A 13083-nucleotide genomic window follows, 5' to 3' on the forward strand; every position below is an offset into this window, starting at 1 on the left:
GAGGGAAGTGGTGGCACAGATCTTTTAAAACCTGGTAAGTGTTTGGAAGGTCTTGCTTTACTCTGACATTCACCCAAAAAGAAGGAAAAAAGGAAAGTACAAAGAAGATAGAAATATATGACAACTGGATTGAATGAAGCAAATAATATGACAATGTGGAAAGACCAGATAAACTATGGTAAGGAAATATGAGTGAAGGCAGAATGAGGTGAGCCTTCAGACAGAGGCCCACAGATAGAATGAGACACATGTCCAGTCAGTGATAGGAAAAAATGGGATAGCTGAGACATAAACAGAAGAAAATATGCTAAGAGAGAATTTAAACTCCTTGAGGGCAGAGATATCCAGTATCTAGAACAATGGATGTCTAATAAATATCGATCGAATCAATGAATGCATGAATTAATACAGCACAGAAAAATATACATGGCATACTAATATGCATGGAGGCATAGGAAATTTCTCAAAAACCAAATCTCCATCATTCTGGTCCATTAGGCCTTATTCCTATAAAGAACATTCAAAACTATGGGAAAACCAGGTATTCTCCAAGGTAATGGCAATGGCAAATATCTTTGTAGCACTTTACACTTTATCATCTATAGGGTACTTTTCAGGTATATTATTCTATTTAATCCCTGTAGAAAAGGCAACATCCTCATGATTCATTATGTGAATAGTGAATTTACTCTGGTAATAAATGAAACAATATAGAAGTCAGTATTCTGCATCAAGTGAAGATGGAGTATCAGAGACCAGACTGAACCTTTTACGTTAAACAACAACAAAAAACACTAAAAGTTTTCATACACTGGACAATAGGCAGCACAGGACAGTGATTCTTAAGAAAAGGGAAACAAATACAATGACTCCTATAATTATGCCAGAGTAATAATTAAGCTTTGAGTTTCTAGGCTGCAACACAGGAAGGGGGGTCCCAAACAAGACCTTGTGATCTCCCAGAGGTGAGGAGACAGAGTTAAAAATTTGAGGAGGCCAAGGAGGCTGAATTGACAGGCAGAGCCCCAGAGAGAAAAGAATTACATACAGGGAGACACTCAAGAGGTACACAGGGCTTCACCTTGAGTGCTCTGCTGAGTACTTTTGAGAATGTATGTGAGGAAATGAGCTGGGAAAAGAACCACCAGAGAGAAATAGGCAGACAATTCTTGGAGGATACACAGGGCTGGAACAATTCAAGAAATTTTGAACTACATAAATCATCAGGATGAATAATCAGAAATACATTACTAATGGTATCAAATTAACCCTAGAGTAAAGGCTGCTTTGGTTTCCCTAACAAAGCATAAAAGTAAGTCTAGAAAGAATCAAACTGTTTCAAATTTATCTTTATCCCAATGCTCAAAAATATTTAAAAACACACACACAAAAATCAAGCATGCAATATCCAAGATTCAAAACATCTGCTATCCAATAAAAAAGCTACTAAGCATGCAAAGAAGTAGGAAAACATAACTCAAACAGAATAAAAAAATCAATTAATAGAAACACATATAGAAATGAGAGAGCACACAGAATTTGTAGGCAAGTATACTGAAATAGCTATTATAGATATGGTCCATACACTCAGTGGTCAAGAAAACAGAAAGCATTATGAAAGATAGAAAAGAGAACCCAAACAAACCTGTAGAGATGAAAACTACAATTTCAGAGAAGAAAAATAGGCAAGTACACTGAAATAGCTATTATAGATATGGTCCATACACTCAGTGGTCAAGAAAACAGAAAGCATTATGAAAGATAGAAAAGAGAACCCAAACAAACCTGTAGAGATGAAAACTACAATTTCAGAGAAGAAAAATAGGCAAGTACACTGAAATAGCTATTATAGATATGGTCCATACACTCAGTGGTCAAGAAAACAGAAAGCATTATGAAAGATAGAAAAGAGAACCCAAACAAACCTGTAGAGATGAAAACTACAATGTCAGAGAAGAAAAATAGGCAAGTACACTGAAATAGCTATTATAGATATGGTCCATACACTCAATGGTCAAGAAAACAGAAAGCATTATGAAAGATAGAAAAGAGAACCCAAACAAACCTGTAGAGATGAAAACTACAATGTCAGAGAAGAAAAATACACTAGATAAGATTAAGAACATATTAGACATGACAGATAAAAAGATTAGTGAATCTGAGGATGCAGTAATAGAACTCTCTGAAATTAAACAGGAAAAAAATTAAAAAAATATTTTTAAAAGAATTGATAATGAGCTGTGACACAATTTGAAACAGCCAAATATACATGTGATTGGTGTTCCAGAGAAGAGGAAAAAGAATTGAAAAAATATTAAAAAAAATAATGGCTGAAAAGTTTTGATCAGGGATCTAAGAATTTTAATCAACCCTAAGGCACAAGATACATAAAGGAAACTACACTAAAGCCCATAATAATAAAACTGCTTAAAACTAACGATGCAGAAAAAATCTGAAAGGCTAATAGAGAAAAAAAGATACACTGTGTGAATAGGGGAAAAAATAAGAATGAGGAGAGATTTCTTGTTGGAAACTAAGGTCAGCCAGAATACCTTAGAACAGTATATATAAAGGACATGTAAGAAAAACATTGCCAATATAGAATTCTATACTCTTCAAAAATATCTTTGAAAAACAAAGATGAAACAAAAAGTTTAAAGATGTACAAAAACTGAAAGAAGTTATGAGCATCAGATCAGTACTACAGAAAAATTAAAGGAGGGGCTTCAGGTAGAAGAAAATGAATTCAGATGGATGCTTGACTATGAAATAGAATGAAGAACACTGCAAATAGTAAATATATTGCATTTTTCCTTACTTAAAATTTCTTTAAAAGATAATTGTTTAAAGTAAAAATAAAAACAACATATTGCATTGTATGTTAGACCAACATGTGCTATCCTAATATATTAAAACCCTGGTTCCCTCATATCCACAATGTCTGGAGGCTTGACCAACCAGATGTCAGTCCTGCAGTCAGCACGGGGTTGCTGTGGTGACCCAGCACTGACTACTGAGGGAGCTGAGATTCAGGCCCAGAGAGAGGCCTAAAGAGAGAAGCAGGGTCTGATCTGTATCCCCTGTGACAGCTGTTAATCAGCATTTGACTCTCTCCTTCTCTCCGGGCCTGGCCAGCAGCTGCGCCTCCATTTTCCTCCAGGCCTCCACTGGTGTTGCTGATTAGCCCCACCTTTCTGATTAGACCCAGTTGATAGCCCCAGAGACACTGACTGGCATAGAAACTGACCAATCAAAACCAAATCTGGGTAAGGTGTGAGAAGCCAATGGCTGCCTAGGAGGCAGAGCTTTTGATGCTGACTGGCATAGAAATTGACAAATTAGAACCAAATTGGCCGGCAAGGAGGGCAATTGGGGTGAGATCAGGCTGGCAGGGGAGGGCAGCTGGAGGTGACCAGGCCAGCAGGGGAGGGCAGTTTGGGGTGACCAGGCTGGCAGGGAAGCAGTTAGGTGTTAATCAGGCCGGCAGGGGAACAGTTAGGGGGTGATCAGGCTGGCAGGCAGAAATGGTTAGGGGCAATCAGGCAGGCAGGCAGGTTAGGAGCCAGCAGTTCCGGATTGTGCGAGATATCCCAGATTAGAGAGGTTTCAGGTTGGGCTGAGGGAAGCCCCTCCTCCCCTGCATGAATTTTGTGCACAGGGCCTCTAGTAATATATATATATTATATGACACAACCACACAAAAGCCAAAAGAAATGAAAGGTTACTCTCCAAAAGTACAGTATAGGGAATATAGTCAATAATATTTTAATAACTATGTATGGTGTCAGCTAGGTGCTAAACTTATTAGGGTGATCACTTCATAATATATATATAAATGTCTAATCACTATGTTGTTTACCTAGTTGAAACTAATATAATATTATATGTCAACTGTAAATAAAACATTTATTCAAAATGAATACTAAAAATTAAATTCAAAAAAGGAAGGAAATTGATTTTGAGAAAAAAAGAAAGTATACTGCTCATATACTATATGTGAAGAGATGTAATGGACTTGAAGTTAGACTATATTAAGTTTACTAGTAAGATGTATACTATAAACTAACTGCTAAAAATACAAAAAAAATTATAAACAAAATGGGGGTAAAATGAAATCATAACAAATAACCTAAAAGAAGGCAGAAAAAGAGGAACAAAAAACAGATGTGACTAACAGAATACAAACAGCAAGATGGTAAATCTGAACATAGTTATATCAGTAATTGGATTAAATACAAATTATTTAAGTCCCCAATTAAAAGGCAGTGTCAAATGGAATAAAAAAGTATGACCCAATTATATACTGTTACAATGCATATTTACTTTGAAGATAAAAACACAAATAGGTTAAAACTAATGAATGGAAAATGAAAAAAAATGTTCCAAACTAACATTAATCAAAAAAAAGTTAAACTGCTATATTAATATCAGTTTAGGTAGATTTAGAGCAAAGAATATTACCAGGAATAAAAAGGATAAGTTTATAATGAAAAAGGGATCAATTCATTAGGAGGACATAAGAATCCTAAATGTTTATGTATCTAATAAAAGAGATTCATAATATAAGCAGCAAAATCTTACAGAACTGAAAGAAGAACTAGGTATATCTATAAATATAGTCAGACATTTCAACACCCTCTCTCAATAATTGATAGAATAAGTAGGGAGAAAATTAGTAAGGACATGGAAGACTTGAACAACACTATCAAACAACTTGACTTAATTGACATTTATGGAACGTTGATTCAACTTGACCAGATTAATCATTCTTTTTTTTTTTAAGTACCCAGAATCATTTACCAGGTCAGAACATAGTCTGATTCATAAAACAAGTTTCAATAAATTGAAAAGGATTCAAATCATACCAAGTATTCTCTTATCACAATGGAACTAAATCAGATATCAATAACTGAAAAATTATCTATACAGGAGTATATTTAAATTAAGACTGGCTATGTAATAATTGTTGAAGTTGGATGATGGGTACAAAGAATAGCTCAATTATATTATTTCTACTTTTGTATGTGCTTGAAAGTTTCTATAATAAAATGTAATAGAAAATGAAGAGCAGACACTATATTAGCACATGCACCTTAAAAAAATTGAGAATCATAAATGTTAAATACATGGGATGCAAAATGGCACGGCCAATTTGGAAAACATTGCATCAGTTTCTTATCAACATAAATGCATCCCTAAAACACCACTAAATATTTACCCAAGCCCAAGAGAAACAAAAACTTATGTTCACACAAACACTGTTTTTATAATAAAAAAAACTAGAAACAAACCAAATGTTTTCAACAAGTGGATGGATAAACAAACTGTGACACACCAATACAATGCAAAGCTATTTAGAAACTAGAAGGAATTAACAACTTTATTAATTACAACTGATATACACATCAACCTGGAGGAATCTCAAATACATTATGCAAAGTGAAAAGCCAGATTTAAAAATGCTACATGTTGTATGATTCCATTTGTATGTCGTTCTGGAAAGACTGAACTATAGGGCTAGAAGTCAGATCAGGGGTTATCAGGGTCTGGAATGGGAGGAGAGGCACACAGATACTTTCGGGAATGATGGAACTGTTCTATACCTTGACGGTGGCGCATATATGAATATTTGTCAAAATTCATAAAACTGTTCACTTTAAAAGGTTTATATTACAGTCATTAAATTATACTTCAATAAAACCTGACAAAAATAAAAAAAGAAAGGTTGTGACAGCTAATAAGACCAAGACTACAATCTTGTTTCTTACTCAAAATGCTATGTTCTTCCACACCAGTGGTTTTCAAAGAGAGGTCTCTAGACCAGCAGTATCAGCATTACTTCAGAACTTATTAAAATGTAAATTTGGGGGCCCTATCCCAAGCCTACTGAATGAGAACATCTGAGAGTGGGATTCAGCAACCTGTTTTGTTTTTTTTTGTTTTTTTAAAAAATATATTTTATTGATTTTTTACAGAGAGGAAGAGAGAGGGATAGAGAGTTAGAAACATCGATGAGAGAGAGTCATCGATCAGCTGCCTCCTGCACACCCTCCACTGGGGATATGCCCGCAACCAAGGTACATGCCCTTGACCGGAATCGAACCCGGGACCCTTCAGTCCCCAAGCCGATGCTCTATCCATTGAGCCAAACCAGTCCCGGCAAGCAACCTGTTTTTAACAACTCCTCTGGGAGGTTCCCAATCACCCTAAAGGTTGAGAACCGCTGCTCTACACTATGGAGACCAAAGAGATCAGCATCTCTGGGAGTAGGGCTGGCATCAGTATTTTTATAAAGTGACCTAAGGTGACTTTAATTTGCAGCCAGGTCTGATATCCTCTGCACTGATCCAGATGTTCCCAGCATCCGCATCAGCTGGGGACTGCTGCTGTCCTCTGGGAAGGTTTGAATCCCAGTGTCATTGGGTTGGGATTCAAAAGTTGCCCCTTTACCTGCCCATAATTCCTTTCAGGACTCAAACACTGACTTCAAAGCTTGCAAAAGATTTAAAAGCAGTCTACATATTTTGGAAATTAATCCCTTAGCATATGTATCATTGGCAAGTATGTTCTCCAAAACAGTGGGCTCCCTTTTCATTTTGTTGATGGTTTCTTTTGCTGTGCAATGCTTTTATTTTGATGTAGTGCCATTTGTTTATTTTCTCCTTTGTTTCTTTTGCCCTAGAGGTATTGGTGAATATACTGCTACCAGAGATGTCTGAGATTTTGCTGCCTATGATTTCTTCTAGGATTTTTATGGTTTTATGACTTACATTTAATTCTTTTTAAAAAAATATATTTTATTGATTTTTTTACAGAGAGGAGGAGAGAGGGATAGAGAGCTAGAAACGTCGATGAGAGAGAAACATAGACTAGCTGCCTCCTGCACATCCCCTACCGGGGATGTGCCCGCAACCAATGTACATGCCCCTGACCGGAATCGAACCCGGGACCCTTCAGTCCGCAGACCGACGCTCTACGATTGAGTCAAACTGGTTTCAGCTACATTTAATTCTTTTATCCATTTTGAGTTTACTCTTGTGTATGGTGTAAGTTGGTGGTCTAGTTTCATTTTTTTGCATGTACCTGTCCAATTGTCCTGAGTCCATTGCTTGCTCTTGTCTTCTTTGCCAAATATCAATGGAACGTAATGGCTTGGGTCTATTTCTGAATTCTCTGTTCTGTTTTATTGATCTATATGACTATTCTTATGCCAGTTCCAGGCTGTTTGATTATAGTGGCTTTGTAGCATAACTTGATATCTGATACTGTGATTCCTCCAACTTTGTTCTTCTTTCTCAAGATTGCTGTAGCTATTCAGGGTCTGTTTTGGTTACATGTAAATTTTTGGAGTATTTGTTCTAGCTCTGTGAAATATGCCATTGGTATTATAATAAGGATTTCATTGATAATAAACAATCAAATTGAAAAATGGGCAAAGCACCTAAATAGACACTTCACCAAAGTGGACATACAGGTGGCCAAGAGACATATGAAAAAATGCTAAAAGTCACTAATCATCAGAAAGATGCAAATTAAAACAACAATGAGGTATCATCTCAAATTTGTCATAATGGCTATCATTAATAAATCAACAAATGACAAGTGCTGGCAAGGATATGGAGAAAAGGGAACCCTAATACACTGCTGGTGGGAATGTAGACTGGTGCAGCCACTATGGAAAACAGTATGGAGTTTTCCTCAAAAAATTAAAAATGGAATTGCCATTTGATGCAGTGATCCCACTTCTAGGAATATATCATAAGAAACCCAAAACACCAATCAGAAACAATACACCCTTATGTTCATTCAGCACAATCTGCAATAGCTAAGACCTGGAAACAGCCCAAGTGCCCATCAGTAAATGAGTGGATTAAAAAAAACTGTGGTACATATACACAATGGAATACTACACTGCTGTAAAAAAGAAGAAGCTCTTACTCTTTGAGACAGCATGGAGGAACCTGAAGAGTAGTATGCTAAGCAAAATAATACTTAATAATAAAGTCAGAGAAAGACAAGCATCACATGATCTTACATATGTGAAATCTAATGAACAAAATAAGCTGAGGAACAAAATACATCTAGAGACATAGAAGCATGGAACAGACTGTCAAATCTCAGAGGTAAGGTGGTGGTGGGGGAGAGATTAACCAAAAAACTTACATGCATGTATGCATAACCCATGAACACAGACAATAGTGTAGTGAAGGCCGGGGGAGGGGTACAGGGTGGTGAGATTAATGGGAAAAAAGGGGACATCTGTAATATTTTCAACAATAAAGATAAATTTAAAATAAATAAATAAAAGAAGTCTACAGTGTCTGTAAAGTAATTTGAAAAAAGTAGCCTCCAACTCATATCCTAATTTTCAAGTTGGATACTTACAATCTTAGTCCATACTTTGCCTATTTTCTCCAAGCACTCATTTTGTGTGTACTAAGGCTGACCCAGATGAAATTGCCAATAATTGATTGTTTTTGGACCCTCAAAAACAATAATTTAATATGGTCTGCACTAAGTCCTTGAGGGAGGCCACATTCCTCCTTTGCATTTTAAAAAATTATATATCTACCTCTAGTGCTTCCTAGTTGGTATATGCCATAAATTTTAGTTAAAAAACAAAAAAAAAACAACAAAAAAACAAAAACAACTCCACATCTCTAAATTAGGGTTGTCAGGAAGCAAATGGAGGGTGTGGTGGTTATTGGTGAGGATGGCTGCTTAAGGCAAAGTCAAACAACAGTTTCTATTGCCTAAAAATTTCAGAGAACCAAAATGTTATTGAACCAGATTGTTGATATCCAGGGTCAAAAATATAATACCAAACTAATAATATATTTATGAGGACCAGCACTAAGTGAATAAGAAATATAAAGGCAAAATTAAAGCTAACTAAAAAAATTTAAAAGGGCAAATCCCTTAAGTTAAAGCAATCAAACCCACAATCATGAATATTTTAATATAGATAAAACATATTTGAAAATTAAGTTTTACTGAGAACCCCAAAGAAAGGCAATTCTTTTGGTTTTATTTTGTTTAAAAAAATATATTTTATTAATTATAGAGAAGAAGGAAGAGGGAGAGAGAGGTAGAAACATCAATGATGAGAGGGAATCACTGATTGGCTGCCTCCTGCACTCCCTCCACTGGGGACCAAGCCCTCAACCCAGGCACGTGGGACTGTTCAGTTCACAGGCCAATGCTCTATCCATTGAGCCAAACCAGCTAGGGCTCTTTTGGTTTTAATAATTTAAAGGTTATTTATCTTCTCCGTGTCCCTTTTAATATAACTTTCTTGGTGTGTTGGATCAGTGCCCTGCTTGTAAATCTACCTTTGGCCTAAGCTATATTATTGAAAACAGGTTGTCTTCCATTTCTAGTATTGACAAGTCTAAGGAATAACGCTGGCTATCTTCCTAAATTTCTCTATGTGCTCTTCTTACCTACATGTTAGAACTAAATAATAATCGATGACATACCACAAATATATATGTGGCAAGTCTGCTCATGTTACTCCATAACATTAGCTAAAGTCAGTTTAGTCTAGAATTATGGAGATGTAAAAAGCCTGGAGAAGAATTCTGTAGCTCAACACATAAAAGGGAAGAAATTCAAGTTCTCAAGAAGTCATGCAAATTGTACCCAGTCCAATCCAGCCAGGGTGGCTCAGTGGTTGAGCATTGACCTATGATCCAGGAGGTAACGGTTTGATTCCAGTCAGAGCACACGCATTGAGTTGAGGGCTCAATACCTGGTAGGGGGCGTGCAGGAGGCAGCCGACAGATGTTCCTCTTTCATCGATGTTTCTATCTCCCTTTCCCTTCCCCTCTTTATAAAATCAATAAAAACATATTTTAAAAAATTATCCCAATTCCTACTGTTGAGAGTGACAGAAATGAAAAGAGAATTCTGGTTTCCAAACTACTAGCATGATATCTTTTCAAGTAAAATGCAACAGGTTCTAACATTGGAAACTTAGAGAGAGAGAGAGAGAGAGAGGAGAGAGAGAGAGAGAGAGAGAGAGAGAGAGAGAGAGAGAGAGAGAGAGAGAGAGAGAGAGAGAGAGAGAGAGAGAGAGAGAGGAGAGAGAGGAGAAAGAAAAAGAAAGAGAGAGAGGGGGGAATGAATCATGAAGGAAAGACTGCATTTTGGAAACTATTTTAAGCAAAAGTTTCTGTTAAAAACCAAATTACAAAGGGAGCACCAATGTTTTGCAGAACACTGAACAAGAGGTTACTGAGTCTATTGCAACTCTCAAGTGGCATCTCTGGATTAAATTTCTCAGGGAAACTGTATAGGGTTAGGAAGTCCCACAGCACTATGACCAGACATCTTGATGATCACATTGAGGAACTTAGATGGTCAAAATATTTGTTGAATGAATTTTGAATGAATGAATGCAGTGTGGATGAATGTGTTCTCCCAACTATTGAACCCCACACTCCAGCACTGCAAAAGAGTAAACAATTTCCTCACTTGCCTTGGCAATGGAATTTACTTCGACTCTGCTGTCGGTCCCCAAATAAATAGCCATTAGTTCCTTCGAGAATCCTGAAAGGTTACTAAACTAAACCACAGAACCACCAAATTACAGACAACATATTGCAAGTTTTAAAATCACAAATGTTATTAGTAGGGAACTTCATCCATAATTTCTTCTAAAGGAAATGATGATCACATAGATTAAACAGGACCAAAGAGAATAACACTTCAAACTGACAGCAGCCAATTGGAGTAAATCTGCAGGAACACTAAGTGATCAATTTGTCTGAAACTCCGACAGTCACCCAGCATTTCAAAGCTCTCTCAGGTCAGTCAGGAACTGCAAGGCTATTCCAACCCAGACCATGAACCAACTGACACACCACAGGAAACAGGCCAGTCTTTCAGGAGAATGTTGAAACAAGTTTATATAAAGCACAGTTGAATTTTTCAAATCAATTTAAGCTTCTTCCTCCAATCTAGAATCCTTTTTTTTTTTCCTAACATCAAAAGCATCAGATTTTAGTGACTTAAAAGAAAGCGCTCTCTCTAGGTTTTTCACACTTGAATATTTTCACAGTCAAACAAAGAAATGCCGAGGAACATGAAAGCTCCGCCTCCCCAATCACAACTGACTTGAAACTTGATAGGAATTCAAAGCCTGAAATGCCACCATCAGCTTAATTACAGTCGACTTAAGCAACTCCTTTCTTTTGAGTGAACAGTCCAGATTAACTGGGATTATATCACGAACTATTTAAACCAGTATTACGAAGCCCTGAAAAAATACTTTTAAAAATTTCAATAAAATAAATGTGAAATTTCTTACTGCGTTTGGACTGAATGTATTTGAATACTTCTTTCACTGGTTGGTCTGATCGGTGGACCAACCTTAAATGAAGAAGTCACTTGGTGTTTACATTTTAAGTCTAATTAATGCCAAAACAAATTTGCATTCCTTGACTTCTTTACCTGTGGCACACTCCCTAAATAGCACAGAACTGAAACAATATTTACCTATCCACTTCATGCTCAAAATGTTCACACTATAAATCCAGAGTCAATACTCCATTAAAGGAATCATCAAGAGTATAAAACCATTCATAAAGTGTTGATTTCTGGTATGATTAGTCTTTCTCACTTGCTCTAATCTTTATTTTCAGAAGAAAAAATTTGCTAAAAATGGCACAAATGTGTCCTAGATCAAGTGTCCATGTAATCAGCCATGTCTGACAGGGAAAGGAGGTGCTATAAGTAATGAGGCCAGGACCACAGGTGCAAACTGGGCTGCCTCAGGGAGACCAGGCATGTGGGTACTGTATGCCTCAGAATCCAAGAGAGGGCCCACGTTTTCATTCCTGGCCTTCTGAGGGTCGTGGAAAGACCCCTAGTAAAGAGGGCCTTTTCGGTCCAAGTCTTGGGTGCCATGTTCTATCTGCTCTCCACGGCATTGCATCCGCTCACTTACCCGACCACCATGTCCTTGGGTCCAGCCGTCACGGTGCAGATCCCGTCCTCGCAGTGCTTCCCCACCAGGCTGTGTGCATGCAGGTGGATGCTCTTTCCATTTGTGACCAGCTGGACAATAACCTTTGCAGGTCCCATATAGTTGCAGATCTACGTAAGAAGCACATTTTAAAAGTGAGTGCATCAGATGAGTGGATTAAAAAACTGTAGTGCATATACACAATGGAATACTACGCTGCTGCGGTAAAAAAGAAGGAATTCTTACTATTTGCAACAGCATGGATGGAACTGGAGATCATTATGCTAAGTGAAATAAGCCAGTCAGAGAAAGATAAATACCACATGATGTCACTCGTTTGTGGAATATAATGAACAACATAAACTGATAAACAGGACAGATTCAGAGACAGAGAAGCATCGATCGGACTGTCAAACCTCAGAGGAAAGGTAGGGGAGGGTTGGGGTGAGGGGGAGAGATCAACCAAAGGATTTGTATGCATGCATATAAGCCTAACCAATGGACATGAACACGGGAGGGAGGGGGGAGAGGCATGAGAGGAGGAGGAATGAGGATGCATATGTAATACCTTAATCAATAAAGAAATTAAAAAAACAAGCCAGATTCTAAAACAAACAAATAAACAAACAAACAAAAAACAACAGACCAGATTTCTTGAAAAAAATTAAAAAATAAAAGTGAGTGTATCTGACTCTATTGCAGTATAGAAAATGCTTAGGACAAGCCAGTAAGTATAAAAAATAGACTCTGTTTAAAAAAATATGTGATGAACAAATGATAGGATGGAAATACATAAAAATGCTAATGGTGGTGGTTTTGTGTGTGTGGGATCTACTGTTTGGTAGCAGACCAAATATAATACAGTCCGTACTGTTGAAGTTGGAACAGCGCATCTTTAGGATGCTGTGTAGCCACGAAGCACCCTCTTCCTACTAACCAAGAATACATTTTCATGTGCACTTCATCACAATTTTCAGTCACGAAAGCTGTATAAAAGATCTGTCAGAAGGGACTGGGATTGATGGAGAATGGAAATCAAGGTAAGGAGTGATTTGAGCAGGCGCAGTACATCCTGTGATTCTGCCATGAGACAGGCCGGAGAGTCTTACCAGAGA

The 13083-nt window shown here is 37.1% G+C and overlaps 1 protein-coding gene across 5 annotated transcripts in view; it reads right to left on the reverse strand.

Moving 5' to 3' along the window:
- Nucleotides 1-13083, reverse strand: part of NFKB1 (nuclear factor kappa B subunit 1) — a 130692-nt gene that overhangs the window by 46826 nt on the left and 70783 nt on the right. For all 5 annotated transcript variants that reach the window (XM_084901745.1, XM_084901742.1, XM_084901744.1 and 2 more), the window contains one exon: nucleotides 11951-12099. In XM_084901745.1, coding sequence (XP_084757871.1) covers nucleotides 11951-12099 — 149 coding nt within the window. The remainder of the gene's footprint in view (nucleotides 1-11950; nucleotides 12100-13083) is intronic.

Source organism: Pipistrellus hanaki (assembly GCF_964339955.1).
Source record: "Pipistrellus hanaki genome assembly, chromosome: 1".
Taxonomy (NCBI): Eukaryota; Metazoa; Chordata; class Mammalia; order Chiroptera; family Vespertilionidae; genus Pipistrellus; species Pipistrellus hanaki.